General features: G+C 35.6%; 1 protein-coding gene across 8 annotated transcripts in view; it reads left to right on the top strand.

Annotated features, from left to right (window-relative positions):
- Positions 1-27,121, top strand: part of ATRX (ATRX chromatin remodeler) — a 290,605-nt gene that overhangs the window by 122,420 nt on the left and 141,064 nt on the right. For all 8 annotated transcript variants that reach the window (XM_032331146.1, XM_032331145.1, XM_032331144.1 and 5 more), the window contains 3 exons: positions 6,967-7,060; positions 15,848-15,950; positions 17,556-17,774. In XM_032331146.1, coding sequence (XP_032187037.1) covers positions 6,967-7,060; positions 15,848-15,950; positions 17,556-17,774 — 416 coding nt within the window. The remainder of the gene's footprint in view (positions 1-6,966; positions 7,061-15,847; positions 15,951-17,555; positions 17,775-27,121) is intronic.

Genomic DNA, 27,121 nt, shown 5'->3' with positions numbered 1-27,121 from the left:
GACACTTAACTGACCGAGCCATCCAAGTGCCCCAGGAACATACTAGTTTTATAAACTAATTATAGTAATGAAATTTGAGTGGATCTGGACAAGCTATATTAAGTGAATATCAGCACACTGGTAACAGTTGTTTTCTTTTTCTTTTTTTTTTTTTTTAAAGATTTTATTTATTTATTTGACAGAGAGAGATCACAAGTAGGCAGAGAGGCAGGCAGAGAGAGAGAGAGAGGAGGAAGCAGGCTCTCTGCTGAGCAGAGAGCCCGATGCGGGACTCGATCCCAGGACCCTGAGATCATGACCTGAGCTGAAGGCAGCGGCTTAACCCACTGAGCCACCCAGGCGCCCACAGTTGTTTTCTTACATGAGAATGAAATAAAGAATTTAGAGTGAGGAGAATCCAGAAACTTGAGAGATGACACAAAGAATATTTTTAACCTTCAGTAGTCATACGCACTTAGATTAAAAAGATAAAAATGACATTAAATAAAATGCTTGTCTGTATCTGCAGGAAGAAATAATGCTTTCCTAAGGAAGGATAGAAGGTACAATTAATTTGGGTAAATTTATTATATGCAAACCTTGTAAATTTTCATTACATTAAAAGTATGAATTCTTCTGCATTGAGTGCTTACTTATTTCCAGCATCATAGTAAATATTGAAAATACTAAAATAAATAAGGAAATCATTTTCTTGTATGGTGGTTTTCAGCCTGACTACACATGTGGATTATTTTGGGGATTTTGAAGTACGTGTATGACAGGACTCCATCCCAAACCAATTACAGCATAAATGTTGGTGGTGAAACCTAGGTATCCATATATTTTATAGACCACCTCTGATGCAATTCTGATATGTAGCCAGGTTTGGTGTCAGTACTTTTATGAGAATTATTGACATTAATAATATATGAAATTTAGCACTATGAGGGATGTTTTCTATAACAGAGGTATTGTATAGTGTGGCACAAAGGAAGATTTCTTTATCTTCTTGGGGGATGGCAGTTATCCCCAGAGATGACTTCACAAAGATGAAGAGTTTCACTCAGCAGACCAGGTTGTAATTGAGAAGCAGGTAGATGTGAAGATTTATAACATAAGCAGGGAAAAAAACTTGAGAAGCCTCTGCAAGCTGTTTGGCAGGTGGTAGACAGGATGCAGTTAACATGGTATAGCTAGACTGTAGGAGGAAATAGGGAAAGTAACATCAGGAAATGAAGGTGGGCCAAGACAGACATCAAGTGCTGGAGACACTTGTAAGTTTTCGTTTCTTTCTTTTTTTTAATCTTTTAATTTTTTTATAAACATATAATGTATTATTAGCCCCAGGGGTACAGGTCTGTGAATCGCTAGCTTTACACACTAAGCTTTCATTTCTTAAATTGGAGTACTTGGCAGTGGAACCACGGGTACATGAGGCTGTAGAGTAAACATTGCATACCTCTTGGGTGTGTCCATTTTACTTGAACATTGGGGGAGAGCATTCTTAAGTAATCACTTAATTTTTTATATTGAAAAATTAAGTGTGAAATTTATATTGAAAGCTTAAATGTGAAATTTACTTGAGCATTTTGGCTAACAAAATGTTCAAAGAAACTGTTTTCTTAGGGGCAGATTCTGAAAACTTTACTGCCAAACCCCTGGAGGGCAAATAAGCTCCTTTTTGCCACTAGGAATAGGAAAACAGTCTCGGAAGTGTCTGAGGAGTACAAGAGGCTCTATAAGCTGAAGAGCCATAGAAAGTTTCCTTTATTTTTTTAATTTTAAAAAATATTTCTATTTTTAAATTTTCTTGAATTGTAGTTGGATTGAGATATAATTCATAAACCATACAGTTTGCCTGTTTACAGCATACAATTGAGTTGTTTTTAGTATATCCACAGAGGAATACCACTATTTTTTTTAAGATTTTATTTATTTGACAGAGAGATAGAGCAAGTAGGCAGAGTGGCAGACAGAGGGAGAGGGAGAAGCAGGCTCCCCCATGAGCAGGGAGCCTGATGTGGGGCTCGATCCTGGGGCCCTGGGATCATGACCTGAGCCAGAGGGAGCTGCTTTAATCAACTGAGCTACCCAGGCATCCCGGAATATCATCACTTTTTAAAACAACTTCGATGTATACTATACATATAGACAGGGGCACATTTTATAAGCAGACAGCTTGATGAACATGTATGGCACAGGACATTGGTTACTAGTACTTCTGTATCACAGTCTCAGCCCAACCACTCATTGTTCCCACTGAAAGACTGTAACGAAGAATATAATATGATCAGATTAGTTGCCTATTACTGTGATACTCAGAGCTTAGATTTGCATCTACTTGGAGGATACTGCTATAGTTGATACCAAGTGTGGTTGTTGAAGAGAATTGATTTGTGTCATAGACTGAATTGTTAGCTCTTGTTAACTGATGTGAAAGAAAGAAGTCTGGGATGATTGTCAGGTTTTTAGAGTTGTCATGGTATATGTATAATATGACAAATTAGATGAGATGGCCTAGGAGAGCCTTTAATGTTGTACAGATGAAGGGCTAAGGAAAGAATCTTGGAACCCTGAATATTTAAAGGGCTTGTTGATCAGAAGTTACTCATTTAAGAGGAAGAGGAGGGCTTCCCCCCATGTACATAAACTTCATATGTCGAGGACATTTTCTTGTTAATAAATAAATAATGATACTTCATTTTGTGAATGCTTAATTTAAAGATTTCCTTGCAGCATGATGGTAAGCTTGTCTTTCAGATTCTATAAAGCAACTGAGTAATTTAAGCAGGTTATATAATTTAATATGATTCCTGTGCATCTTCAGCAAAGTGGGAGATAGGGATTTTGCTTCTGAGGGCTCAGTTCAGAATATAGAGTCCTTTAGCAGGCACAGTTACTTTCGAAATATTTTATTAAAACCTTGTTTTTTGTGACTTGACCTGTTTCCACTGTCTCTTCTGTGGGTAATTTATTACCCACATGTTTTTTTTCATTTGTTTGTGAAAGAGGGAGAAACTAAAATCCCATCATATTTATGTTTCTAATATGGATTATGATCATAGTGATTGATACTACATTTAAAGTTGCATGATTTTCCAAGTTTTGCAAACTCTGTTGTGCCTCTGTTGTCTGGAAACTTAAGTTAGGCAGTGGGGAGAAATCAAGAGAGTAGCTGACTTAGTAAATCAGGGGCAACATGTGAAATCTCATTTTTCACCTAAATTTGAAAAAGCTTATATTATTTTGGTGATAATTTTTAAAATGTAATTATTGTCTTTGTATTAGATGATATTAAATTGATGTTATTTTTTAAAGGATTTTATTCATTTGAGAGAGTGAAAGAGAGCAGGGTGAGGGTCAGAGGGAGAAAGGGACTCCCTGCTGAGTAGGGAGCCCAATGTGATGTGAAACTCCGTCCTGGGACTCCAGGATCATGACCTAAGCTGAAGGCAGACACTTGACTGACTGAGCCACACTGGTGCCCCTGATGTTATTTTTCTAAGTGTGATAATGTTACTTAGTTATATAGGACAGTATGGTAAAGTGTCATAATTTCTGCACTAAAATAAAATGGTTCAGTATAAAAAGTGTGCATTTATAGAGAGCAAGCAAGCAAATGTGATAAACTTAACAATAAGTGAATTGTAGGGATGTAAAAGGGAGAAGGGCTGTAGATGTTCATTTGATAATGCTTTCAAATTTTTGGTAGATTTGAAAATTTTCAAGATAAAGTGATAAAAATGAATAATAGGTTTAGAATTTTACTTTTTTTAAAAAAAGATTTTATTTATTTTTGTGAGACAGAGTGTGCGAGAGAGAGCATGAGCTGGGGGAGAGGCAAATCAAAGAGAGAGGCAGACTCCTCGCTGAACAGGGAGCCTGATGTGGGGCTCGATCCGAGAACCCTGGGATCATGACCTGAGCTGAAGGCATATGCTTAACCAGCTGAGCCACCCAGGTGCTCCTAGAATTTTACTTAATCAGAGGATTTGTATGTATGTGCATGTGGACCTGTGTGCTCCTACACATTCCCAGTTGCTTAGTTCTTTTATTATTATTATGTTTTTTAAAAGATTTTATTTATTTATTTGAAAAAGAGAGAGAGAGAATAAGAAAGAGAGAGTATGAGTGGAGAAAGGTCAGCAGGAGAAGCAGACTCCCTGCCGAGCAGGGAGCCCGATGTGGGACCTGATCCTGGTACTCCAGGATCACGACCTGAGCTGAAGGCAGTCGCTTAACCAACTGAGCCACCCAGGCGCCCTTATTTTTGTTTTATTGCGGTAAAATACAACATAAAATTTTAACCATTTAAACCATTTTTAAGTGTGCAGTTTAGTGATGTTAGGTATATTCACATTGTTGTGCAATAGTCAACACTGTCTCCACAGCTCTTTCATCATCCCAACCTAAAACTTTAAACACTAATTCCTTATTCCCGTTTCCCCTAATAGCCATTCTTTATTTACGTTAGCATGTGTTTTTTTAATTTATTATTATTATTTTTTGGATAGAACAGATAAGAGATTTTGATCTCAGGTCATGATCTTTAGCAATTTTTTTATGTTCAGTTGGCCAACATTTAGTACCTCATTAAGTTTTGATACAGTGTTCAGTGTTTCATTAGTTGCATATAACACCCAGTGCCCATCACATCACATGCCCTTTTTAATACACCTGGTTACCCCCTCCCCCCACACCTCCTCCCTTCTGTAACCCTCAGTTTGTCTCCCAGAGTCCAGAGTTTGTCATGGTTTGTCTCCCTCTCTGATTTCTCCCCATTCAGCAAATTTTTTTTGAAATTTTAGGTTTAAACAAATGTTGTAAAAACAGTACAGGGTTCCTATATAACTTCTACCCAGCTTCCCTAATTTTACACTTTAAGCTTACTATAGTATGATAACCCAAACCAGGGTTAACATTGATACAACACTAATTAGTTAAACTGGGGGTTGGCTAACTATATCTGAAGGCTATACCTGAATCACATTATACTTGCCAACTTCTTACTCACTCACTGTTTTCATGTGTTTATAAGTGGCAACGTTGAGTGGAGGTAAGTAGTTGCAACAGAGACCGTATAGCCTACAAAGCTGAAAATACTTAACCATCAGACTTCTCACATAAAATGTTTTCTGACCTCTGAATTAAACTATAGATCTTACGTGCTTTTTATTTTTTTTTCCCACTAATGTCTTTTCTGTTCCAGAATCCAATGTAGGGATGCCACATTGCTATTAGTTGTGATGTCTCCTTAGTCTACTCCAATCTGTGACAGTTTCTTTTTTTTCATGATCTTGACAGTTTTGAAGACTGTTTATCACTTACTTTCTGGACTGTCCATCTGTATGTATTTGTCTAATGTTTTCTTATGATTAGATTGAGATTATTATGCATTTTGACAAGAGTACTACAAAAGTGACATTTAATCATACACCAAGGTTATATGATGGCAATAGGTCTTATTACTGGTAATAATATTGATTGCTTTGTTCATTTGGTGTCTCCTGGGTTTTTCTACTGCAAAAATACCTATTTTTCTATTCGCATTGAATTAATATCTTGTGGAGAGAGACTATTCAAATATCCTGTGTCTCATCATACTTCCGCCCACTAATTCTAGCTTTCATCTTGCCTGAAGCAATTACTGTGACATTTATTTAGCAGTGATTTTCTACTTCTTTCATTACTTATACAGTTAGTAATGGTAATGAAGGGCTGTCTGTTTTCCCTTATTTATTTATCCCATTACTTACGTTAATATGGGTTTATAGATATTTTATTTTATGAGTTGTGACCCACTTACTCATTTTGTCACTTAGATTGTTTTAGCTTTGGCTATTGGAAGCTCCTTCAAGTTGGATCACGTGTCCTTTGAATATACCCCCATAATGTTCTGAGCACTGCTTTACTTTCTGGCACCACAAGATATTTCAAGCTCATCTTGTATTTTCCCTGCCTGGCTTCCTCTGGCCAGAAAGATTGGTATTCTCCTGGGGTTTTGGATACCTGTGTCACAGTGGCAGCTTTGGTACAGAAGAATAAAATTTTTGAGAGAAAAAATAAAATTGGGGATTCCCTTTATTCTCATTATTTGTAGGGCCCAGCTCCCTTTTCTCAGTGCAATGGCTAGAAATGGAGTTCTCCCAGTTTTGCACCCTCAGCAATAGTTTTGGAATTCAGCCTGCCTTCTTGTTGAAACCAGGAAGAAAGGAGGGGAAAAAAACCTGGGACACTCACTGCCTCAACCCCAATTTTATAGGGGTCATTATTCAGGTTTTTATTTCAGTCCCCAGTTTGCCTGCTGTTGTTTCCTTTTCATAGTGCTTAGGTCACTTCTTTATATGTTCTGTTCATAGTTTCTAGTTGTCATAAATGGCAGAAGAGTCCTTATTTGCCCTTACTCCATCTTGGTCAGCCTATTCTGCTTGTTTTGAATAACTAGAATTCTATTTATTCACCTTTGGTACTATTGAATTTGTTTTATTGATAGTTAAATTTTTCATTTTGTTAATTCACACGCAATTAATACTTATATTTCAATATAGAACCATAGTTTTATAACCATAGTTAGAATACATTTGAATTATTATTATTTTTTAAAGATTTTATTTATTTATTTGACAGAGATAGAGATCGCAAGTAGGCAGAGAGGCAGGCAGACAGAGGAAGGAAAGCAGGCTCCCAGCGGAGCAGAGAGCCTGATGTGGAGCTCGATCCCAGGACCCTGAGATCACGACCCGAGCCGAAGGCAGAGGCTTTAACCCACTGAGCCACCCGGGTGCCCCTACATTTGAATTATTTTTATAAATACTATTTGAATCATTAACTGTTCTCATTTGTATGAGTGAAATATCCACGAATGTATAGATACTATAGATAGTCTCACAGTGGTCCATGTTTTAATGTGAAAGTATTGAGAAATTTGGTGAATTGAATTTCTGTTGGGAAGTATTTAATAACTTAGTATTTTTTTTTTTATTTAAGTGAGCAGTGAAGATTCTGAAGATTCTGATTTCCAGGAATCAGGAGTTAGTGAAGAAGTTAGTGAATCTGAAGATGAACAGCGGCCCAGAACAAGGTAAATATTGTATCACTTTTTCAAAAATTGTAAGAATTCATATGAATAACAGTGCTTCAGGTTATTTATAGAAAGGTTGCTATTACTAATAAAATATTTAATATTTTGATTTGATACTAATTATGAAAATAAAAAAATACATATAAACATATATGGTTGAATTATGTCTTATAAATTAGGTGGGCTTTCAGACTGCAAAAACACTTTTGACTGTACTTTTTGGTTGTTATAGGGGGATGCTATAGTGTAGTAAATAAGAGACTCTGTAGACAAACTACCTCCTGGCTTTACTATTTGCTCTTTGTATGAATACTCTGTGCTTCAGTTTCTTTTTAAAAATGGGGATTACAATAGTACTTAATTGGTTATTATGGACATTGAATGGGTTTATAATATGCCTACTTGGCAGATAGTAAATGTTCACTGAATGTTAATTATATACTAGTATTATAGTAATTAAGATTTGTTTGTTCTCTTAATACACATAGCTACTGGTAGTAGTTATTTAAAATTCTGCTTACTTCTTAGTGTAGTATTTTAGATAATACTAACCATTCTAAGAACTTTTTTGTTTCCTTCAAAATATTGCATCTTGGCCTTTTGGCTAAGATCTAGTGTATTTCCCCCAGAATAATATTATCTTTTTATAACTTAACAAATGGGCTGTTTGTGTGAATGTGATGTATGTGTCTGCATAGGTGTCGATCTTAAAAATTTTAAAACATTTGAGATCTTTTTAGATTAGCACTTACCAGGTTGTGCCTGGAGTATAGCAACATATTGTACATTAGGGAAATAACAATGGGATACAAGGAGAGATTTTTAAAACTGAGAATTCACATAACACGAAAACTCACCATTTTAAAGTGTAGAATAAGTGGTTTTTAGAATATTCACAAAGTTCTTCAGCCACCACCATGATCTAGTTTGAGAATATTTTTACCACCACAGAAAGAAACCCTGTACCCACTAGCAGTCATTCCCATTTTTCCTGCCCTCCGTTCCCTGGCAAAAGCTAATCTACTTTGTATATTGATGTGCCTGTTCTGGACATTTTATATGTTTGGTTTCATATAGTATTTTTTTAATGATTCAGTTAGCATCATGTTTTCAAACTTCATGCATATCTTGTATTGGTACCTTTATCGTTTAAAAATATTTTTAGATGATCATAAAATACATGTGACGTAAACTTTACTATCTTACAAATTAAGTATACAGTTCAGTAGTGTTAAGTAAAATATTTTTAGATGATCATAAAATACATGTGACGTAAACTTTACTATCTTACAAATTAAGTATACAGTTCAGTAGTGTTAAGTACACTCACATCATTCTACAACCAATCTCTACAAGTTTTTTGATTTTGCAAAACAAACTCTTTACACATTAAACAGTAACTCCACCTTCCCCACATCCTTAAGAAGCTACGATTCTACCTTCTGTCTCTGAATTTGACTCCTGTAGGTACCTTATATTAGTGGAATCTTACACATTTGTTGTCTTATTGTGGCTGGCTTATTTCACTTAGTACAGTATCTCAAGTGTCATCCATGTTGCAGCATGGATCACAGTATCCTTCCTTTTTAAGGTTAAATAATATTCTCCTGTCTGCATGTACCACATTTTATCTCTTCATCCATCACTGAACGCTTGGCTTACTTACACCCTTTGCTGCTGTGAACATGGGTGTACAAATATCTGTTCAGTCCCTGCTTTCAGTTCTTACGGTTTTATACCCAGAAGTGGAATTGCTGGATCATATATGGTAATTCTGTGTTTAACTCTGAGGAACTGCCACATTGTTTTTTGTAGTGGCTGTACCATTTTACATTCTTACCAACAGCACATATTCTCCTCTTTCTACATCCTCACCACCACTTGTTCTTTTCTGTTTTTTTTTTTTTTTTTTTTATGGGGTGGGAGGGGATCTAACCATCCTAAATACTGGGAGGTGCTATCTCACTGTGGTTTTGATTTGTATTTTTTCTAGTGGTTAGTGATGTTAAGCCTCTTCTTATGTGCTTTTGTGCTCGGAGTTAAGGGAGACAGAATCCTGTCCCTTGGGCAGCCCGTAGAAAAGCCAGAACATTGCCAGCAAGTTCACTCTTTACCTTCCTTCCTGGCAGAGGAGCTGAGAATTGGGCAGCTTCCTACTGACCTCCTTGAGTTGAGCAGGAAAGAGAGTACAACAAGTATAAGCAGAAACACTACAAAATATCCAACTATTCTGAGTGTGACTTTTGATTAGGTGCTCACTTGGTTGCTAAAGTTTCTTAACTGGTTTCTAGAGTTCTCATAAAGTTACTTTTTACCATATGTTGTGTATTCTGTGTTTCTGTGGGAGAACAAGAGCCTGGAACTTCCTAGTCTGTCATCTTGCTGTGGTTACCTGGCTATTTTATTACTTGGATTGGCTGAATAATATTCCATTGTATAGATAGTACCACATTTTAATTGCCATTTTTTCATCTGTTGGTAGACATTTGGGTTGTTTCCATTTTTTGGCTATTATGTATAATGCTTCTGTGAATATTTGTATATGATTTTTACATAGTCATATATTTTCATATTCATTCATAGGAATATATCTGTAAGTGGAATTATAGGGTCCTATGGTAACATTATGCTCAGCTTTCTAAGGCAGCTGTCAGACTGTTTTGCACAGTGGCTTATCATTTTACATTTCCACTAGCAATGCACCAGACTTCTGATTTCTGTACATCTTCACATACTTTTTAAAAAAATATTTTATTTTTATTTATTTGACATATAGAAATTACAAGTAGGCAGAGAGGCAGGCACAGAGAGAGGAGAGACAGGTTCCATGCCTAGCAGAGAGCCTGATGTGGGGCTCGATCCCAGGACCCTGGGATTATGACCTGAGCCGAAGGCAGAGGCTTTAACCCACAGAGCCACCCAGGTTCCCCCACAAACCTTTTTTTTTTTATTATAGCCAACCTAGTGAGTATGTAATGGGCCATTGTGATTTTGATTTACTTTTCCCAAATGATTAATGATGTCGAGCATTTTTGCATGTGCTTACTCTAGCCATTTGTATATCTTCTTTGGAGAAACATCTGTCTGAATGAATAAATTCTTTTCCCAATTTTTAATTGTTTTTGCTGTTGATTTTTTGTTGTTTTTTTAATTGTTGATTTATTGTTGCTGTGAAAACACAGCAACTGTTTTATTGTTTATTCATAACAGTGCTTTATATATTCTGGATATAAGACCCATATCAGAATCCATTGCCTAATCCAAGGTCATGTAGATTTATTGTTCTTTTCATTGACAAGTTTTATAGTTTTACCTATTATATGTAGGACTTTGATCCTTTTTTTCCCTTGTGACGTTTATGATAAGCTTCTAGATTTGTATGTTTAGATAGTTCTCAGTGTTTTCTGGTATAAATACTGTTGTCATAAAAAATATTTGTAGGGACACCTGGGTGGCACAGTCAGTTAAGCATCTGACTCTTGGTTTTGGCTCAGGTCCTCATCTCAGGGTTGTGAGATCAAGCTCCACATCAGGCTCTGCACTCAGGGTAGAGTCTACTTGGGACTCTCTCTCTCTCTCTCTCTCTCTGTCTCCCTCTACCCCCCCCACAAATAAGTAAGTCTTAAAAAATATTTGTATAATATACACAACAGAGATATGGAAATATTTTTATTACACAATGTTATACACATATACATTTATATGCATATGGGTATATTGACACTCATTTAGAGTAAATTACTAAAAGTGACATTGTTGAGTCTAAGTTACACAATTTTAAGACTTTTGTCATACATATTTTCATCTTTTCCCCCAAGCTTTTATTTAAATTCCAGTTAACATACAGTGTAACGTTAGCTTCAGGAGTAGAATTTAGTGATTCATCACTTACGTATAACACCCAGTGCTCATCATAACAAGTGCCTTCTTTAGTATCCATCACCTGGTTAGTTCCCCTTGCCCATTTCCCCTCCAGTAACCCTCTGTCTGTTCTCTACAGTCAAGAATCTGTTTTCTGGTTTGCCTCTTTTTTTTCTATGTTCACCTGTTTTGTTTCTTAAATTCTACATGTGAGTGAAATCATACGGTATTTGTCTTTCTCTGACTGACTGTTTTGCTTAGCATAATACTCTCTAGCTCTAAACACGACACTGTAAATGGCAAGAGTTCATTCTTTTTGATGACTAATATTTCATATATATATGCCAAATTCTCTTTATCTGTTCATCCCTTTATTGAAGGTTTTTATCATGAATGGATATTGACTGATTTGTGAATTTTGAACCACCCCTGCAGCCCATGAATAAATTCCGCTTGATCATGGTCAGTGAGTCTTTTAATGTACTGTTGGATTAGATTTCTTAGTAGTTGAGAATTTTTGTATCCATGTTCATTAGGGATATTGGCCTACATGTAGTTTTCTATTTTGATGGAGTCTTTGTCTGGTTTTGGTACCAGAATAATACTGGCCTCATAGAATGAATTTGATAGTTTTTCATCCATCTCTATGTTTTGGAATAGTTTCAGAAGAATAGGCATTAACTCTTCCTTAAATGTTTGGTAGAATTCCCTTGTGAAGCCATCTGGCCCTGGATTTTTGTTTGTTGGGAGATTTTTGAGTACTAATTCAATTTCTTTGCTGACTATTGGTCTGTTCACATTCTCTATTTCTTCTTGTTTCAGTTTTGGACGTTTATACGTTTCTTGGAATTTATCTATTTCCTCCAGATTGTACAGTTTGCTGACATATAGTTTTTCATAATATTCTCTGATAAGTGTATTTCTGTGTATTTCTGTGGTTTTGGTTATTTCTCTTCTCTCATTTGTGATTTTGTTTATTTGTATCCTTTCTCTCTTTTTGATAAGCCTGACACTGGGTTTATCAGTTTTATTAAGTGTTTCAAAGAACCACCTTCAATTTTTTAATCTTTTCAGCTGTTCTTTTGTCATTTATTCCTGCTCTAATCTTTATATTTCTCTTCTTCTCCTGGCTTTAGGCTTCATTTGTTGTTCTTTTTCTAGATCCTTTAGGTGTAAGTTAGGTTATTTGAGAATTTTCTTGCTTCTTGAGGTAGGCTTGTATTGCTGTATATTTCCATCTTACAACTGCTTTTGCTGTATCCCAGAGGTTTTGGACTGTTGTGTTTTCATTTTCATTTGTTTCCATGTGTTTTTTATTTCTTTTTTAATTTCCTGTTTGACCCATTCATTCTTTAGTTCTTTAACCTTGTATTTGTGGTCTTCCTAAATTTTTCTTGTGGTTGACTTTAAGTTTCATAGCCTTGTGGTTAGAGAAGATGCATTGTGTGATCTAAGTCTTTCTGTACTTGTTGAGCCCTGATTTGTGATCTAGTTATGTGATCTGTTCTGTAGAATGTCCCATGTACACTTGAATGTGTGTTTTGTTGCTTCAGGAGATAATGTTCTGAATATATCTTTTAAGTCCATCTGTTTCCATTTATCATTCAAAGCCATTGTTTCCTTGTTGATTTTCTGCTTAGATGATCTGTCCATTGATGTAAGTGAGGTGTTAATATTCCATAGTATTATTGTATTATTGTGAATGAGTTTCTTTATGTTTGTTAATTGTTTTATGTATTTGGGTGCTCCCAAGTTGGGGACATAAGTATTTATAATTAGTAGATCTTGTTTGTTAGACCCCTCAATTATGATACAATGCCCTTCCTTATCTCTTATTACAGTCTTGGTTTATAGTCTAGTTTGCTTGATATAAGTATTGTTTCTCTGGCTTTCTTGGACATTCATTTACAGCATAAATGTTTTTCCATCTCCTCATTTTCAATCTGCAGGTGCTTTAAGGTCTAAAATGACTCTTGTAGGCAGCATAGAGATGGGTTTTGTTTTATTATCCATTCAGACATCCTTTGTCTTTTGATTGGAGCATTTCATCCATTTACATTCAGAGTGATTATTGATATATATGGATTTTGTGCCTTTGTATTACTTGTTTTGTTGTTGTTTCTGGAGATTTTCTCCATTCCTTTCTAGTCTTTTTCGCTTTTGGTCTTTCTTTCCCACTCAAAAAATCCTCTTTAATATTTCTTCCTGAGCTGTTTTAGTGCTAATGAACTCCCTTAGTTTTTGTTTGTCTGGGATACTCTTTATATCTACTTCTCTTCTAAATGATAGCCTTTGTGGATAGAGTATTCTTGTTTGCATATTTTTCCCATTCAGCATGTTTCATATATCATGCCACTGACTTCTGGCCTGTCAGGTTTCTTTGGAGAAATCTGCTGCTATTCTTTTGCATCTTCTCTTGTAAGTTCAGGATTTCGTTTGTCTTCTGCTTTTGAGTTTTTCTTTGTGACTGTATTTTACAAATTTAACTTCAGTGTATCTTGTTATCCTGCTTTTATTTATGTTGATGGGAGTTCTCTGTGCTTCCTGGATCTATATGTCTGTTTTATTCCCCAGATTAGGGAAGTTTTCCTTTATTAGTTTCTCAGAGGTCTCCTGGGCTGGTCCTTAGTGATACTTGCCTGAGAAAAGCAGTAACACTGTAGCTCAGGGGTGTGAGACTTGGTATAAGCAGATTAGGTAACCACTGTTGGTGCTGTACGATTTCCTAAAGTTGGTTTATGCTAAGGGGTGGCTGAAGGAAATAATGTCAGCTAGGTCTTTTTTCCTTGTAGAGGGGAGTCTGTGCTTGCTACTCTCAATGAAGCACTCCCAGATGAGTGAATAATTTCCCTTCATACATTCTAGGTGTTTTTCAGATCATTGTTTTCACACTGTCTCCAGGTTGCTTGCCTGCCTGGCAATGTATTGCACTTTGGGCTCTACCCAGCTAAGTCTGCTGACTTTTTAAATTCCAAACTTTAGCGACCTGGTGTGGTGGGGATCAGCACCAGTCTTCTCTGGGAGGGTCTTGCCTCATGGACTAATAATGCAAGTTTGACTAACGCCTGGACTAATGCAAGTTTGACCCAGAAGAGTGGTCACTCCAGAGTGCAGGGTCATCGGATTTGGAGTAAATCAGGCCAAATACCCAGTGTTCAGGTTAGCTGCCCTCAGCAGCTGTGACTGCGCCTATGCTGAGGTGTGTGATGTCGGGGGGATGGCACTCCCTGGTTCTCTTCTCCCTGGACATACAATGCCACCTCTCATAAATGCACTCCAGGAGGAGGGAACAGTCTCTCCCATTGCACCTTAGGCAAGCCTCAAATTGTGTCATCTGCCTGTAAGTTGCTTGTTTGCCTGCCTTCTGTCTAGGAGTAGGGCAGCGCCCTCAGGTCTCTATCCTAGCGAAGCCCAGGGGCCTTTAAAACTCCAGTCTTTGAGTCCTTCTGGTTGCAAAAATTCATGAAAATCAGCCCCTTTTGTTTTCCCATACAGTGGCTTTGGGGCAGTATTCATCTTGTGCATATCCCTGTGTGCTCTGCTCTCTCTTGCCTTTCTCTGCCACCAGGACTCCCTCACTGCTGCAGCACCCATGATACATTTCTCCCCAAACCCCCTCTCCACACTACTCCCTTCCTGAATGTGCCCTCTTCTCTTCCCTCTAATTGTGATGTTTGCTCTATCAGTCTTCAGGTCTGTTCCTTGGGTATTTAGAATGATTTGATAATTATTTAGCTATGTTTGAGGGGTGTGGAAGCCTAGAGTCCTTCTACTATTCTGCCATCTTAACTCCCTCCTGTCATATATATTTTCAAACTATCGTACAGAGGTCATTTTTTTTCTCCTCCCAGCATAATATGTAAACCATCATTTTTTCACTTTTCAACAATGGAATAGTGAGTAGTCTGTTAGGTAGAACTTATATCTTAGGGGGATTTTGATCCATTTTGAGTTAATTTTTATATATGATGTAAGATAGGGGTCCAACTTCATTGCTTTGCATGTAGGTAACTAGTTGTCTCAGCACCATTTATTAAAAAGATAATTTTTTTCCCCCTAAAGATTTATTTATTTATTTATTTGACAGAGAGATCACAAGTAGACAGAGAGGCAGGTAGAGAGAGAGAGAAGCAGGCTCCCTGCCGAGCAGAGAGCCCGACACGGGACTCGATCCCAGGACCCTGAGATCACGACCCGAGCCGAAGGCAGCGGCTTAACCCACTGAGCCACCCAGGCACCCCAAAAAAGATAATTTTTGCCTGTTGCATTTTCTTGACACTCTAGTGGAAAAATCAGTGGATCACAAATGTAATGTTTTATTTCTGGACTCAATATTTCTCTTTCATTGATTTGTATGTCTGTTATTTATGACCTGAATGTACTGTCTTTATATATGTAACTTTGTCCACCAGTTTATAAGCCCAGAAGTACTTTTTTTGCCAGAAGTTGTTGTTACTGTTTTCTTCTAAGAGATGGTGAATATTTTTCATTTGTATATTAGCTACTAATATTTCTAAAGGCCCTCCATCTTTTTTTCTTAATTTTATTTATTTTAGAGCATAGTGAGTTGGGGTGAAGGGCTGAGGGAGAAGGAGAGAGAGAATTCAAAGCGGACTCCACGTGGGGCTGGATCTTATGACCTGAGATTATGACCTGAGCCAAAATCAAGAGTTGGTTTCTTAACCAATTGAGCCACCCAGGTCCCCTCATCCATTTTATTATTTACCCCAAACCTCCCCTCTCTATAACTTAAAATATTGATTGTTGGATTAAAATTAAGGGTTATAGATTTTCTTTTTTGCTTTTTGTTTTCCTTTTCTTTTTTAGAAATGTGTGCAAAGGTAAATAAGCTGTAGAATAGTATGTAATTAATTTAAGGAAATTCATCATGAAGTATTTCATTTTGCATTTTAAATGTTTTTTTAGGTCTGCAAAGAAAGCAGAGTTGGAAGAAAACCAGCGGAGTTATAAACAGAAAAAGAAAAGGCGACGCATTAAGGTTCAAGAAGACTCATCCAGTGAAAACAAGGTAATGACATTTATTATGTGCTTGAATTATAACTATAGTAGAGTGTACTAAATATGTTACTTCCTTTTCTGCATTCCATTCATTAGTTTAATTCTGCTGGTTTATTTTTAACACTTTTAACACTTTTGTAGAAGGATTGACTTACTGAATGTATAAGTATGCAGAAATATTATGACACATTATCTTTTTTTTTCTGTGTCTTAACTAAATCTGATGGAAATTTTAAGTTGCTCTTTTTCATTGTTTTATGCTCTTGGGTCTATAAAGTTGATGTGTAGTGTTCTATTTTTTGAAGACATACAACATTTTTTTCTGAATAATGACTCACGTGTGAGTAGATTTCTTCCAGAAGTGATGTTAGCAAATTTGTTTCTTATATATAAGCAGGATTATGTAAAGTAGAAATTCTCTGTAATATGTTTCACTCTGTGAGTAAAGAATGAATCTATAACATGATGCATTCACATTCTCCTTGGCCAGGGATGGGAGTGGTCTTTTTAAAAAATGATCCTTTAACTGTACATTTCAGTGGTCTTAATCAAATTAACAGTACATTTCAGTGGTCTTAATTAAATTCAAAATTGGAAACTCTGTACCCAGCCCCTTGTAACCTCATCTAATTTCTCTGTTTATGATTTTGCCTATTTTAGGTACCTCATATTAACAAAAGTCATATAGTTATGTGTCCTTTTGTGTGTGGTTTATTTCACTGACAGTGTTTTCAGGGTTCATCCATATTGTAGACTATATCACAATTTCTTTCTTTTTAATGCTAAATAATATTCTGTTGTATGTATATATCATTGTGTTTACCCATTCTTTTGTTGATGGACATTGGGATTGTTTCCATCTTAGGCTATTTTGAGTAATGGTGTTGTGAATGTGGGTGTAGAAATATTTTAGTCCCTGCTTTATATATTTTGGTTATAATCTGAAATACGGAATTGGTGGAGCATCTGGTAATTCTGTGTTTAACTTTTTGAGGCACCATCACATTGTTTTCCCAGTGTACCAGGGTTCTGGTTATTCCAAATTCTCACCAAAACTTGTTACTTTTTTTTTTTTTTTGTCTTTTTCTAATACCCATCCTAATGGGTACAAGATAGTATCTCCTTTATGGTTTTGATTTAAATTTCCCTAATGACAAGTAATGTTGAACATCTTTTCACATGATTAACTGAATATTTCTGTATCATCTTTGGAGAGATGCTTGTTGCATTTCTTTGCCCCCTTCTCTGGGGTGTTTTCTTTTTTTTTTTTAAAGATTTTATTTATTTATTTGAGAGAGAGACAGTGAGAGAGAACATGAGCGAGGAGAAGGTCAGAGAGAGAAGCAGACTCCCCGTGGAGCTGGGAGCCCTATGCGGGACTCGATCCCAGCACTCCGGGATCATGACCTGAGCCGAAGGCAGTCGTCCAACCAACTGAGCCACCCAGGCGTCCCTCTGGGGTGTTTTTTAAATGCTCTTTTTTATTGTGAAGTATAATCTAAAGCTTCTCAGTATGTTTTCTTTAACCTTTTCTTAGTATATTAATTATTGGAATATGAAATGGGTAAATTAGAGAACTTTGTGGTATTTACCTTTGATCATTTAAATTCCATAGAGTAATTCTGAAGAGGATAAAGAAGAGGAGGAAGATGAAGAGGAAGAAGAAGAAGATGAAAATGATGATTCCAAGTCTCCTGGAAAAGGCAGAAAGAAAATTAGAAAAATTCTTAAAGATGATAAACTAAGAACTGAGACACAGAATGCTCTTAAGGAAGAGGAGGAGAGGCGAAAACGTATTGCTGAGAGGGAACGTGAACGAGAAAAATTGAGAGAGGTAAACCAGTTTTTATTTATGATTTCAAAAAATAGGACTTTAATAACTTCACACACACATATATTACTCAGTATTTTAATAATAGAATGTTATAATCCCCACAGATTTTTAATTATACTTGCTTTTCCCTATTAACAATATTTTATATAACTTTAATTTCAGAAGATTTTATTTATTTATTTTGGAGATAGCAAGCGAGTATGCAAGTGGGAAAGGAGCAAATGGAGAGGGACAAGCAGACTCTGCACTGAGTGTAGAGCTCAACGTGGGGCTTGATCCTATGACCCTGAGATCATGACCTGAGCTAAAATCAAGAGTCGGATGTTTAACTGACTGGGCCACCCACTCAACCCTATTTTATGCAACTTAAAAATCTTCATTAGGCTATATTAGTATAATTAGATACACGAAATGACTTAAGATTCTTGAATTCTCACCAAAGTGATTGTGTTTTATCTGGGGCAGAAAAATCTTTAAATCTTTAAATATAATTTAAATAATAAAAATAAATAAAATTAAATAATAAATATTAATTAAATATTTTAAATATATTGCTTAAATTCATAAAAGATTTTAATTTTTTTGGTTAAGCCTTTTATTTTCTTTTAATTCAGAAAAAGAGAGAGCGAGTAAGTGTGCACGCACAGGCAGGGGGAGGGGGAGAGGCAGGCAGAGAGAGAAGCAGGCTCCCTGCTGAGCAAGGAACCTGATGTGGGACTTGATCCCAGAACTTTAGTATCATGATCTAAGCTGAAGGTAGCCACATAACTGGCTGAGCCACCCAGGCATCCCAAAGATTTTAATTTTTTAAATAAACTTTCTTTTTTAATCATGATAGTTTTCAAGAACATTTACAGGCAGAGGGAATAGTACTACAAATCTCCATGTACTAGATACTCAACTTCAGCAGTTACCAACACATGGCCATCTTGTTTCATCTATTTTCTTCAGATTACTTTGGAGAAGTCTCAGAAATCATCTCATTCTGTGTATATATAGTTCAGACTATATTGTCAAAAGATAAATACCCTTAGACATTATTACAGTACCATTATTATACTTAAAAATTATCATTAATTCCATAGTATCATCAAATATCTAGCTAATATTCCAAATTCTTTCATTTTCCTCAGAAACATATTAGTGGTTTTTAAAGATTTATTTACTTATTTGAGAAAGAGAGAAAGCGTGGGTGGTGGGGAGGGACAGAGAGAATCCCAAATATATTCCCCACTGATTATTCATCCCTTGACCCCAAAATCATGACCTGAGCCAAACCAAGAGTTGGATGCTTAACCAACTGAGCCACCCAGGTGCCCAAATACAATGGTTTTAAAAACGTGTGGTATGAATTAGGAAATTAAGAAAGTCTTAGTACCTGTTACGTTGCATTTGGATGTTATACCTCATGTCTATTTTCATTTTAAAAACGAAGTTTTCCTTTTTCCATTTTCTTCTTATTGTACAAGAGTTTAAAAAGCTAGATTATTTGTGTAGAATTTCCTATATTTTGAGCTTTGCCGATCCCATTTCTGTGGTGTATTTTCACTGGTTCCTATATGTTCTTTAAACTGTTGGATATAGAGGTCTGACCAGATTTAGATTCAGTTCTTGGCAAAAATACTCATGGGTGGTAATATATACCTCATCTTACATCTTACTTAGAGGTACATCTAAGAGTAGGTGTCTCTTTTTGTGATGTTATTTAAATTTTATTTAAAAATTTGAATAATAGCATTTGATAAGTAGACATTAAAATTCTATATTATCATTTTCTTCTTCTGATCCCTATCAGTATATATACATGTTTTTCACATAACTGCAGTCACTGTATGTGACTGTATATGCTGTATTTTCCTTCCCCTCTTATTTCATGTAATTTAAATATATATTAACATGTTCCCCGTACATTTCATTGTTTTATAATGTTTATTTTCTAATTAATTCTTTTCATTTACTAAATTGAATCTATGTGCTTTTAAAAAATCAATTATTACCATAAAGCTGTATTGAACAATCAGTAGTCTTCCATTTTACCCAGACTGTACTCAAAGGTGATGACTCAGTTCTTCTAGCTATTCTTTGCTTTTACTTTATGTTTCTGTTTAGTAGGCATATAATTTTATTTTTTATTTTTCAGTTTTAAACATTACCATTGTTGTATGATAGTTGTGGATTTGTCATATACTGCCTGACAAAGACAGACTTTCCTCCTCCCATTCTCTTAGTGTGGTTATACCTCAGTTCTGGTGGAATTATTTGTCACTGTTTGCATGCCTGTATCTATTTAAATATTCACAAAAGGGCTACATAGTGTATATTGCATATATTTCTCATACATACACATATATGTATGTGTATACACACATAGTGCATGATGATTACATTCCTTTGTCCTTTTTTGTTTGCTTATCCTAGAATTAATAATGTTTTGGATTTTTTTTGTCTTACTTTCTGCATACTTTTGACTACTTAATTTCCTGTATATTTGGCAGAACCCTAAAATTCCTCAGTAACTTTAACACATCAAGTGAATGATCAGGTTAGTTTTTTTGTTTTTTTCTTTGAAATGATGCTCTTGGAGCCTTTTTTCCCCCACTTCTAATCTGGTCTGTTTCATTACTTTCACTCTTCTGGGAATTTCCTCACCTCATCCATTTCTTGGTTTGGATCTCTTACTTCATAGATACTTATTTTCCCATGCACTATACTTCCCAGAGATTTTCAATTGGGTTAGTCATCTTTAATAATGGACTAATTTGGCGATCTGGTAGGTGTGACTCTTTCTTATTTAGCCTTTCAACCAATTTTCTGGCTTTCACTCCACACTTCTCCTGAACTATTTGTGTTAACTGATGCCTCCTTGTCCTTAAACTTCTGAGGAATATCAAATATGTGGTTCTTGTTATTTTTCTTCTCTACGGGAACTTAAGTTTCAACCTTCTTTATTTTGTTATGTCATGTGACATTTTTCCATATACCTTATAGCTTTCACAGTTTTGTTAACGCTTCATTTCTGCCAAGATCTTCCTCTTTTTTCTTTTTCACCTATGGGATTATAACTTTTTTGTTCTTTCATGTCATTTTATTGAAGAAATATGTTCATTCCACCATTTTTAGCCACTTGCAATGGTTTTGCCTAAGTAAACTGTTCCAAGAAATACATTCATTCATTCATTTATTTGATCTTATTTATTTATTTGACAGAGAGAGTACAAGCAGGGGAGCAGCAGGGAGAGGGAGAGGAAGGAGGAGGAGGAGAAGCAGGTTCCCTGCTGAGCAGGGAGCCTGATCTGGGGCTTGATCCCAGGACCCTGAGATCATGACCCAAGCTGAAGGCAGATGCTTAACTGACTGAGCCACCCAGGTGCCCCATTTCCCAAGAAATTTAATATACATTTGCATAACCACCAATTACATATGATGTATTTCCTATACTAAGTTCACAATCAAAGGATTTTATCAAAAGTATACTTCCTAGTAGCCATTGCCGCATTTAAGATGTAGAAAACTTTAATCAGTACTTCTTTGGTCAGTCCTCAACCCTGTGTACCTAGCTATAGGGAATCTATGATCTGCTTTTATCACCATAGATTATATTTGTCTTTTTTAAAGTTTCATGTCAATGAAATAACATAATATGTTCTTGTATGTAATTTTCAGTTTAACAATTTTGAGATTCATTCATGTTTATGTGTTCCAGGTACTTTATGTTTGTAGAGTACTATTCCACTGTATGGATAGGCTACAGGTTATTTACTTATTGATGGACGTTTGGGTTATTTTTGGCTTACAAATCAATTTGTTATAAATATTTCTGTACAGGTCTTTGTGTAGAAAGATGTTTTCATTTCCCTTGGAAAAATATCTAGAAGTGGTATTACTGGGCCATATGGTATGTGCATGTTTAACTTTAATTTCAAATTCCATTTCTTCATTGCTTGTATATAGGAAAGAAGTATCTTTTGTATATTAACCTTACATCCTGCAACCTTGTTCTAATCACTGAGTTCCTGGATTTTTTCATTATTTGTTTTGGATTTTCTCTATATAAAATCATTTCATCTGTGAACAAAGACAGTTTTATTTCTTTCCTTCCTAATCTGTGTACCTTTTAATTGCTTTTCTTGTTTTACTGCATTAACTAAAATTTCTGGTACGATGTTCAAAAGGAGTGGTAAGAAGGGATATCCTTGCCTTTACCTGACCTTAGTGTGAAAGCTTATAGTTTCTCACCATTAAGTATTATGTTAGCTATTGACTTTTTGTAGGTACTCTTAATCAAGTTGTGAAGTTCTCCTCTATGTCTTATTTACTGAGAATTTTTATCATGAATGGGTGCTGGATCTTTGTGAGATACTTTTGCTGCATCTCTTGTTACGATTATGTGATTTTTAAAGCCTGTGGATATAATGGATTGTGTAGATTTTTGAATGTTGAACCAGTGTTCCATATCTGGGATAAATCCTACTTGGTTATGGTATATAATTCTTTTAATACATTTTTGGATTTTATTTGTTAATAGTTTGTTGATGGCTTTTGTATTTATGATTATGAGAGATGCTTATAGTTTCACATCATGTGTTGGTATTAAGGTAATGCTGGCCTGATATATTGAATTAGGAAGTGTTCCCTCTGCTTTATCCTCTAAAAAAGGTTGTAGAGAATTGGTATAATGCACTTGTAAACCCACCAGTGGTGCTTTCTGTTTTGGAAGGTTATTAATTATCGACTTAATTTCTGTAATATGTATGAGCCTATGTAGATTGATGAACCTTATATTTTGTAGTAAATCTTGAAATCAGATACTGTAACTCCTAAACTTTGTTCTGCATTTTCAGAATTGTTTTCGCTATTAACTGTTAACTTGCATTTCCATATAAACTTTAGTATCATGTTGCCACTTTTCATAAGAGTCCTTTTGGAACTTTCATTGGGATTGTGTTGGATCTTTATATCAGTGACATCTTAGTATTTTTCTCCTGTTAAATGAATATAGTATGTCTCTCCATTTATTTAGTTTTCCTTTAATTTCTCTTAGCAGTGTTTTATACTTTTCATTGTACAAATCCAGCATATATTTTGCTAAATTTATCCCTAAGGGGTTGCCTGGGTGGTTCCATGGGTTAAATCTCTGCCTTCGGCTTGGGTCATGATCTCGGTGTCCTGGGATTGAGCCCCGCATCAGACTCTGCTCAGTGGGGAGCCTGCTTCCCTCTCTCTCTCTGCTGGCCTCTCTGCCTACTTGTGATCTCTTTCTGTCAAAAAATAAATAAAATCTTAAATTATCCCTAAGTATTTTTTTCTGATGACATGATAAATGAAATTTCAAGTGATTAATGACTTTGTAGTCTGTGATTTAGCTAAATCCTCTTAACTAGTTCTGGTAGCTTTTTTGTAGATTGCTTAACAATTTTCTGCCTTTACAATCATATCCATACATAAATAACTACTAATTTCTTCCAAATCTGTTAATTTCTGTTTTAAAATTATAAATGGATGTAATTTCTCTCTCACTTTTTTTTTTAGAGAGAGACAGAGAGACACAGGGAGTGTCTGTGCAAGTGGAGGGGGGAGGGGCAGAGAGAAAAGGAGAGAATCTTAAGCAGGCTTCATGCTCAGTGCAGAGCCCAGGGCAGGGCTCAATCTCATGACCCTGAGATCATGACCTTAGCTGAAATCAAGAGTCAAGACACTTAACCTAAGACTGAGCAACAGGTGTCCCTTAATTTCTTTTTTTGATTGATATACAGTTGACATACAATATTATATTAGTTTCACAACATAGTGATTGAACATTGAACATAATTTCTTTTTTTGATTAAAATATAGTTGACATGCAGTATTAGTTTTACAACATAGTGATTGAACATTTATATACATTATGAAATGATCAGCACTGTAATTCTAGTTGCCATCTGTCACCAGTGTTTTGTTACAGTATTATTGAGTATATTCCCTATACTTTAGTATTCATAGTACTTTAGTTCCTTGTGACTTATCTGTTTTATAATTGGAAATTTGTATCTCTTTATTGCTTTCACTTCACTAATCCACTCTACCTCCCTCCCCTCTGGCAACCACCAGTTTGTGTTCTATATTTGAGAGTGTTTTTGTTTTATTTTGTTTATAGATTCTGCATATAAATGAAATCATACAGCATTTGTCCTTCTCTAAATTATTTCTTTGCATAATACCCTGCACGTCCATCCATATTGTTGCAAATGGCAAGATTTTAGTCCTTTCTTATAACTGAGTGATACACACAACACACATGCACACACAGCACATCTTTATCCATTTATCTGTCGGTGGATGCTTAGGTTGTTTCCATATCTTGGCTATTGTAAATAATGCTGTAGTTACCATAGAGGTACATGCATCTTTTTTGAATTAGTGTTTTCAGTTTCTTGGATAAATACCCAGAAGTGGAATATCTGGATTGTATGGTCACTCTATTTGATCATTTTGAGGAACCTCTATACTGTTTCCCATAGTAGTTGTACCAATTTTTACTCCCATGTCAGTAGAGCACGCTGCTTCCCTTTTTTCCACATTTTCATCAGTACTTGTTATTTCCTGTCTTTTTTATACTAGCCATTCTGATTGGTGTGAGGTGATATCTCATTGTTCATTTGATTTACATTTCCCTGATGATGAGTGACATTGAGCATTTTTTTCACGTGTCTCCTGGCCATTTGTATGTTGTCTTTGAAAAAAGTTTGTTTAGGTTCTCTGCCTGTTCTGTAATTGGATTGTTTTTATGTGTGTGTGTATATGTTGAGTTGTATGAGTTCTTTATATATTTTAGATATTAACCACTTATCAGGTATATCATTTGCAAATATCTTTTCCCATTCATTAGGTTGCCTTTTCATTTTGTTGATGTCTTCCTTTGCTGTGCATAGGCTTTTTAATTTGATGCAGTCCCAGTTATTAATTTTTGCTTTATTTTGCTCCTTGCTTGAGGATATAGATTCAAAAAGGTATTGCTAAGATTTATGTCCTACAGTTTACTGCCTATGGTTTCTTTTAGGAGTCTTAGGGTTTGAGGTTTTACATTTAGGACTTTATTTTGAGCCTGTTTTTCTGTGGGGTGTAAGGAAGTGGTTTTGTTCATTCTTTCTCATGTAGCTGTCCAGCTATCCCAATAACATTTATTGAAGACTGCATCTTTTCCCCATTGTATATTCTTACATTCTTCATGGTAGATTAATTGACTGTGTAAGTGTCGGTTTATTTCTGGGTTCTCACTTCTGTTCCGCTGATCTGTATATCTAGTTTTTTGTTTTTGTTTTTGTTTTTGTTCTTTTGTGTTAGTACCATGCTGTTTTCATTAGCTTTGTAGCTGTAGATTTGTAGTATAGTTTGAAATCTGGTGCTACTTCCAAGTACCTCTAGCTTTGTTCTTTTTTCTCAAGATTACTTTGGCTGTCTGGGGTCTTTTGTGATTACATATAAATATTAGGATTCTTTGTTTTAGTTCTGTAGAAAATGCTGTTAATATTTTGATAGATATTGTATTGAGTCTGTAGATCATTTTAGGTAGTATGGACATTTTAACAGTATTAATTATTCTAGTCCATGAGCATGGTATATCTTTTTATATATTTGTAACATCAATTTTTTTCATCAAATATACAATAATAGGTATTGTATTCTTTTTGCCCTAATCGGGTCTTTTAAAACATTTTGTATCTATTGAAGTTCTCACTGTCTTTATTCTTTTCCTGAGTTTGATGAGCATCTCTATGGCCATTATTTTGAACTTTTTATCAGGTAGATTGCTTATCTCTGTTTGTTTAGTTCTTTTTCTGAGGTTTTGTCTTGTTATTTTGTTTAGCACACATTCTTCTGTGTCCTCTTTTTCTCTCGTTCTGTTTGTTTTTATGTATTAGAATAGCTACTGCTCTTGGTCTTGAAGGAGTGGCTTTATGTAAAAGGCATCCTCTCTGGGGCCCAGAAGTGCAGTCCCCACTAGTCAACCAGAACCAGGCCTCCAGAGCTGTCCCTTGTGTGGGCTGCATGCATCTTCCTATTGTGCCTGGGCTGGAACTGTTTCAGGTATGCTGGTAGGCAAGGTTAGCCACCATCACCCCCCCAGGAGCCATCACTCTCAAGTGCCACTTTGGAGGGACACCAGTTCCAGCTGAGGCCACCTATCAAGCGTGGAAGGTGAGATCCTGGCTGCCAGGGTGGGGAGGGGGTTGGTACTCTCTGAGACCACCTGCCAGGTGTGGTGGATGCTTCCTTTCTTCAAATGCTTCTTAATGTGTCTGTCTCGGTAATCTAGAAAAGTCAGTCTTGGATTCCTAGAATAAGCGTTGCTTAGTCATGGTACATTACACTTTTTATAAGTTGTTGTATTTCCTTTTTTTAAAGATTTATGTATTTATTTATTAGAGAGAGAGAGGGAGAGCAAGAGAAAATGAGCATGAGCAGGAGCGGCAGAGGGAGAGAATCTCAAGCAGACTCTGCACTGAGTGCAGAGCCCAATGCAGAGCTAGATCCTATGACTGACCATGAGATCACAACCCAAGTCAAAACCAAGAGCTGGGTGCCTAAGCGACTGCACCAACCAGGGGCCCTTAATGTTGTATTTCTTTTGCTAATATTTCAACCATGTTTTTACCTCAGTATTAAGTATGCATGTTCTTTTATAGATTTCTTATATATGTTTCTAGTTTTGCTATCACAGTAATACTGTTCTCACACAGAGTGAGTAGAGAAGTTTTCCCACCTCCTCTGTCTTCTTGAAGTTTCATTCTTAAAAGATTGATAGAATTCTCCAGTGAAGTCATGGGCCTGTAGTTTTTTCTCTCTCTGTGTGTGTGTGTGTGTGTGTGTGTGTGTGTGTGTATGTTTTAACAGCTTCAGTTTATTTAATAAATGTAAGGCTATTTAGACTATTTCTCCTTAGCTCTGCTTTGATAAATTTTGTCTTTAATGAATTTGCCCATTTCATTTAAATAGTCAAATTTATTGGTGTAAATTTGTTCATAATATTCTGGATTTTTTTAATGTTTGTAGGCTTTTTCATGATCTCTCATCTTTCATTTCTGTTGATAATTTGTGTCTCATCATTTTTCCTTGTTTAGTCTCTTTAGAGGTTTAATAATTTTAGTATCATTTTCAAAAACACCAGCTTTGGGTTTCATTGATTCCTCTGTTGTTACACCTTTTTCCATTTCACTGGTTGCCACTTTTATTTTTATCTTACCATCTTCTTTGAGTTTCATTTACTCTTCTTTTTCTAGCTAATTAAGGTGGATTTTAGATATCGCTTTTTAAAAAATATATGCATTTAATGGTACAAATTCCCTTACTGTTTTAAACACTGTGCCATA

Source organism: Mustela erminea, chromosome X, assembly GCF_009829155.1.
Source record: "Mustela erminea isolate mMusErm1 chromosome X, mMusErm1.Pri, whole genome shotgun sequence".
NCBI classification, from domain to species: Eukaryota; Metazoa; Chordata; class Mammalia; order Carnivora; family Mustelidae; genus Mustela; species Mustela erminea.
This window is presented reverse-complemented; position numbering and strand designations above follow the sequence as displayed.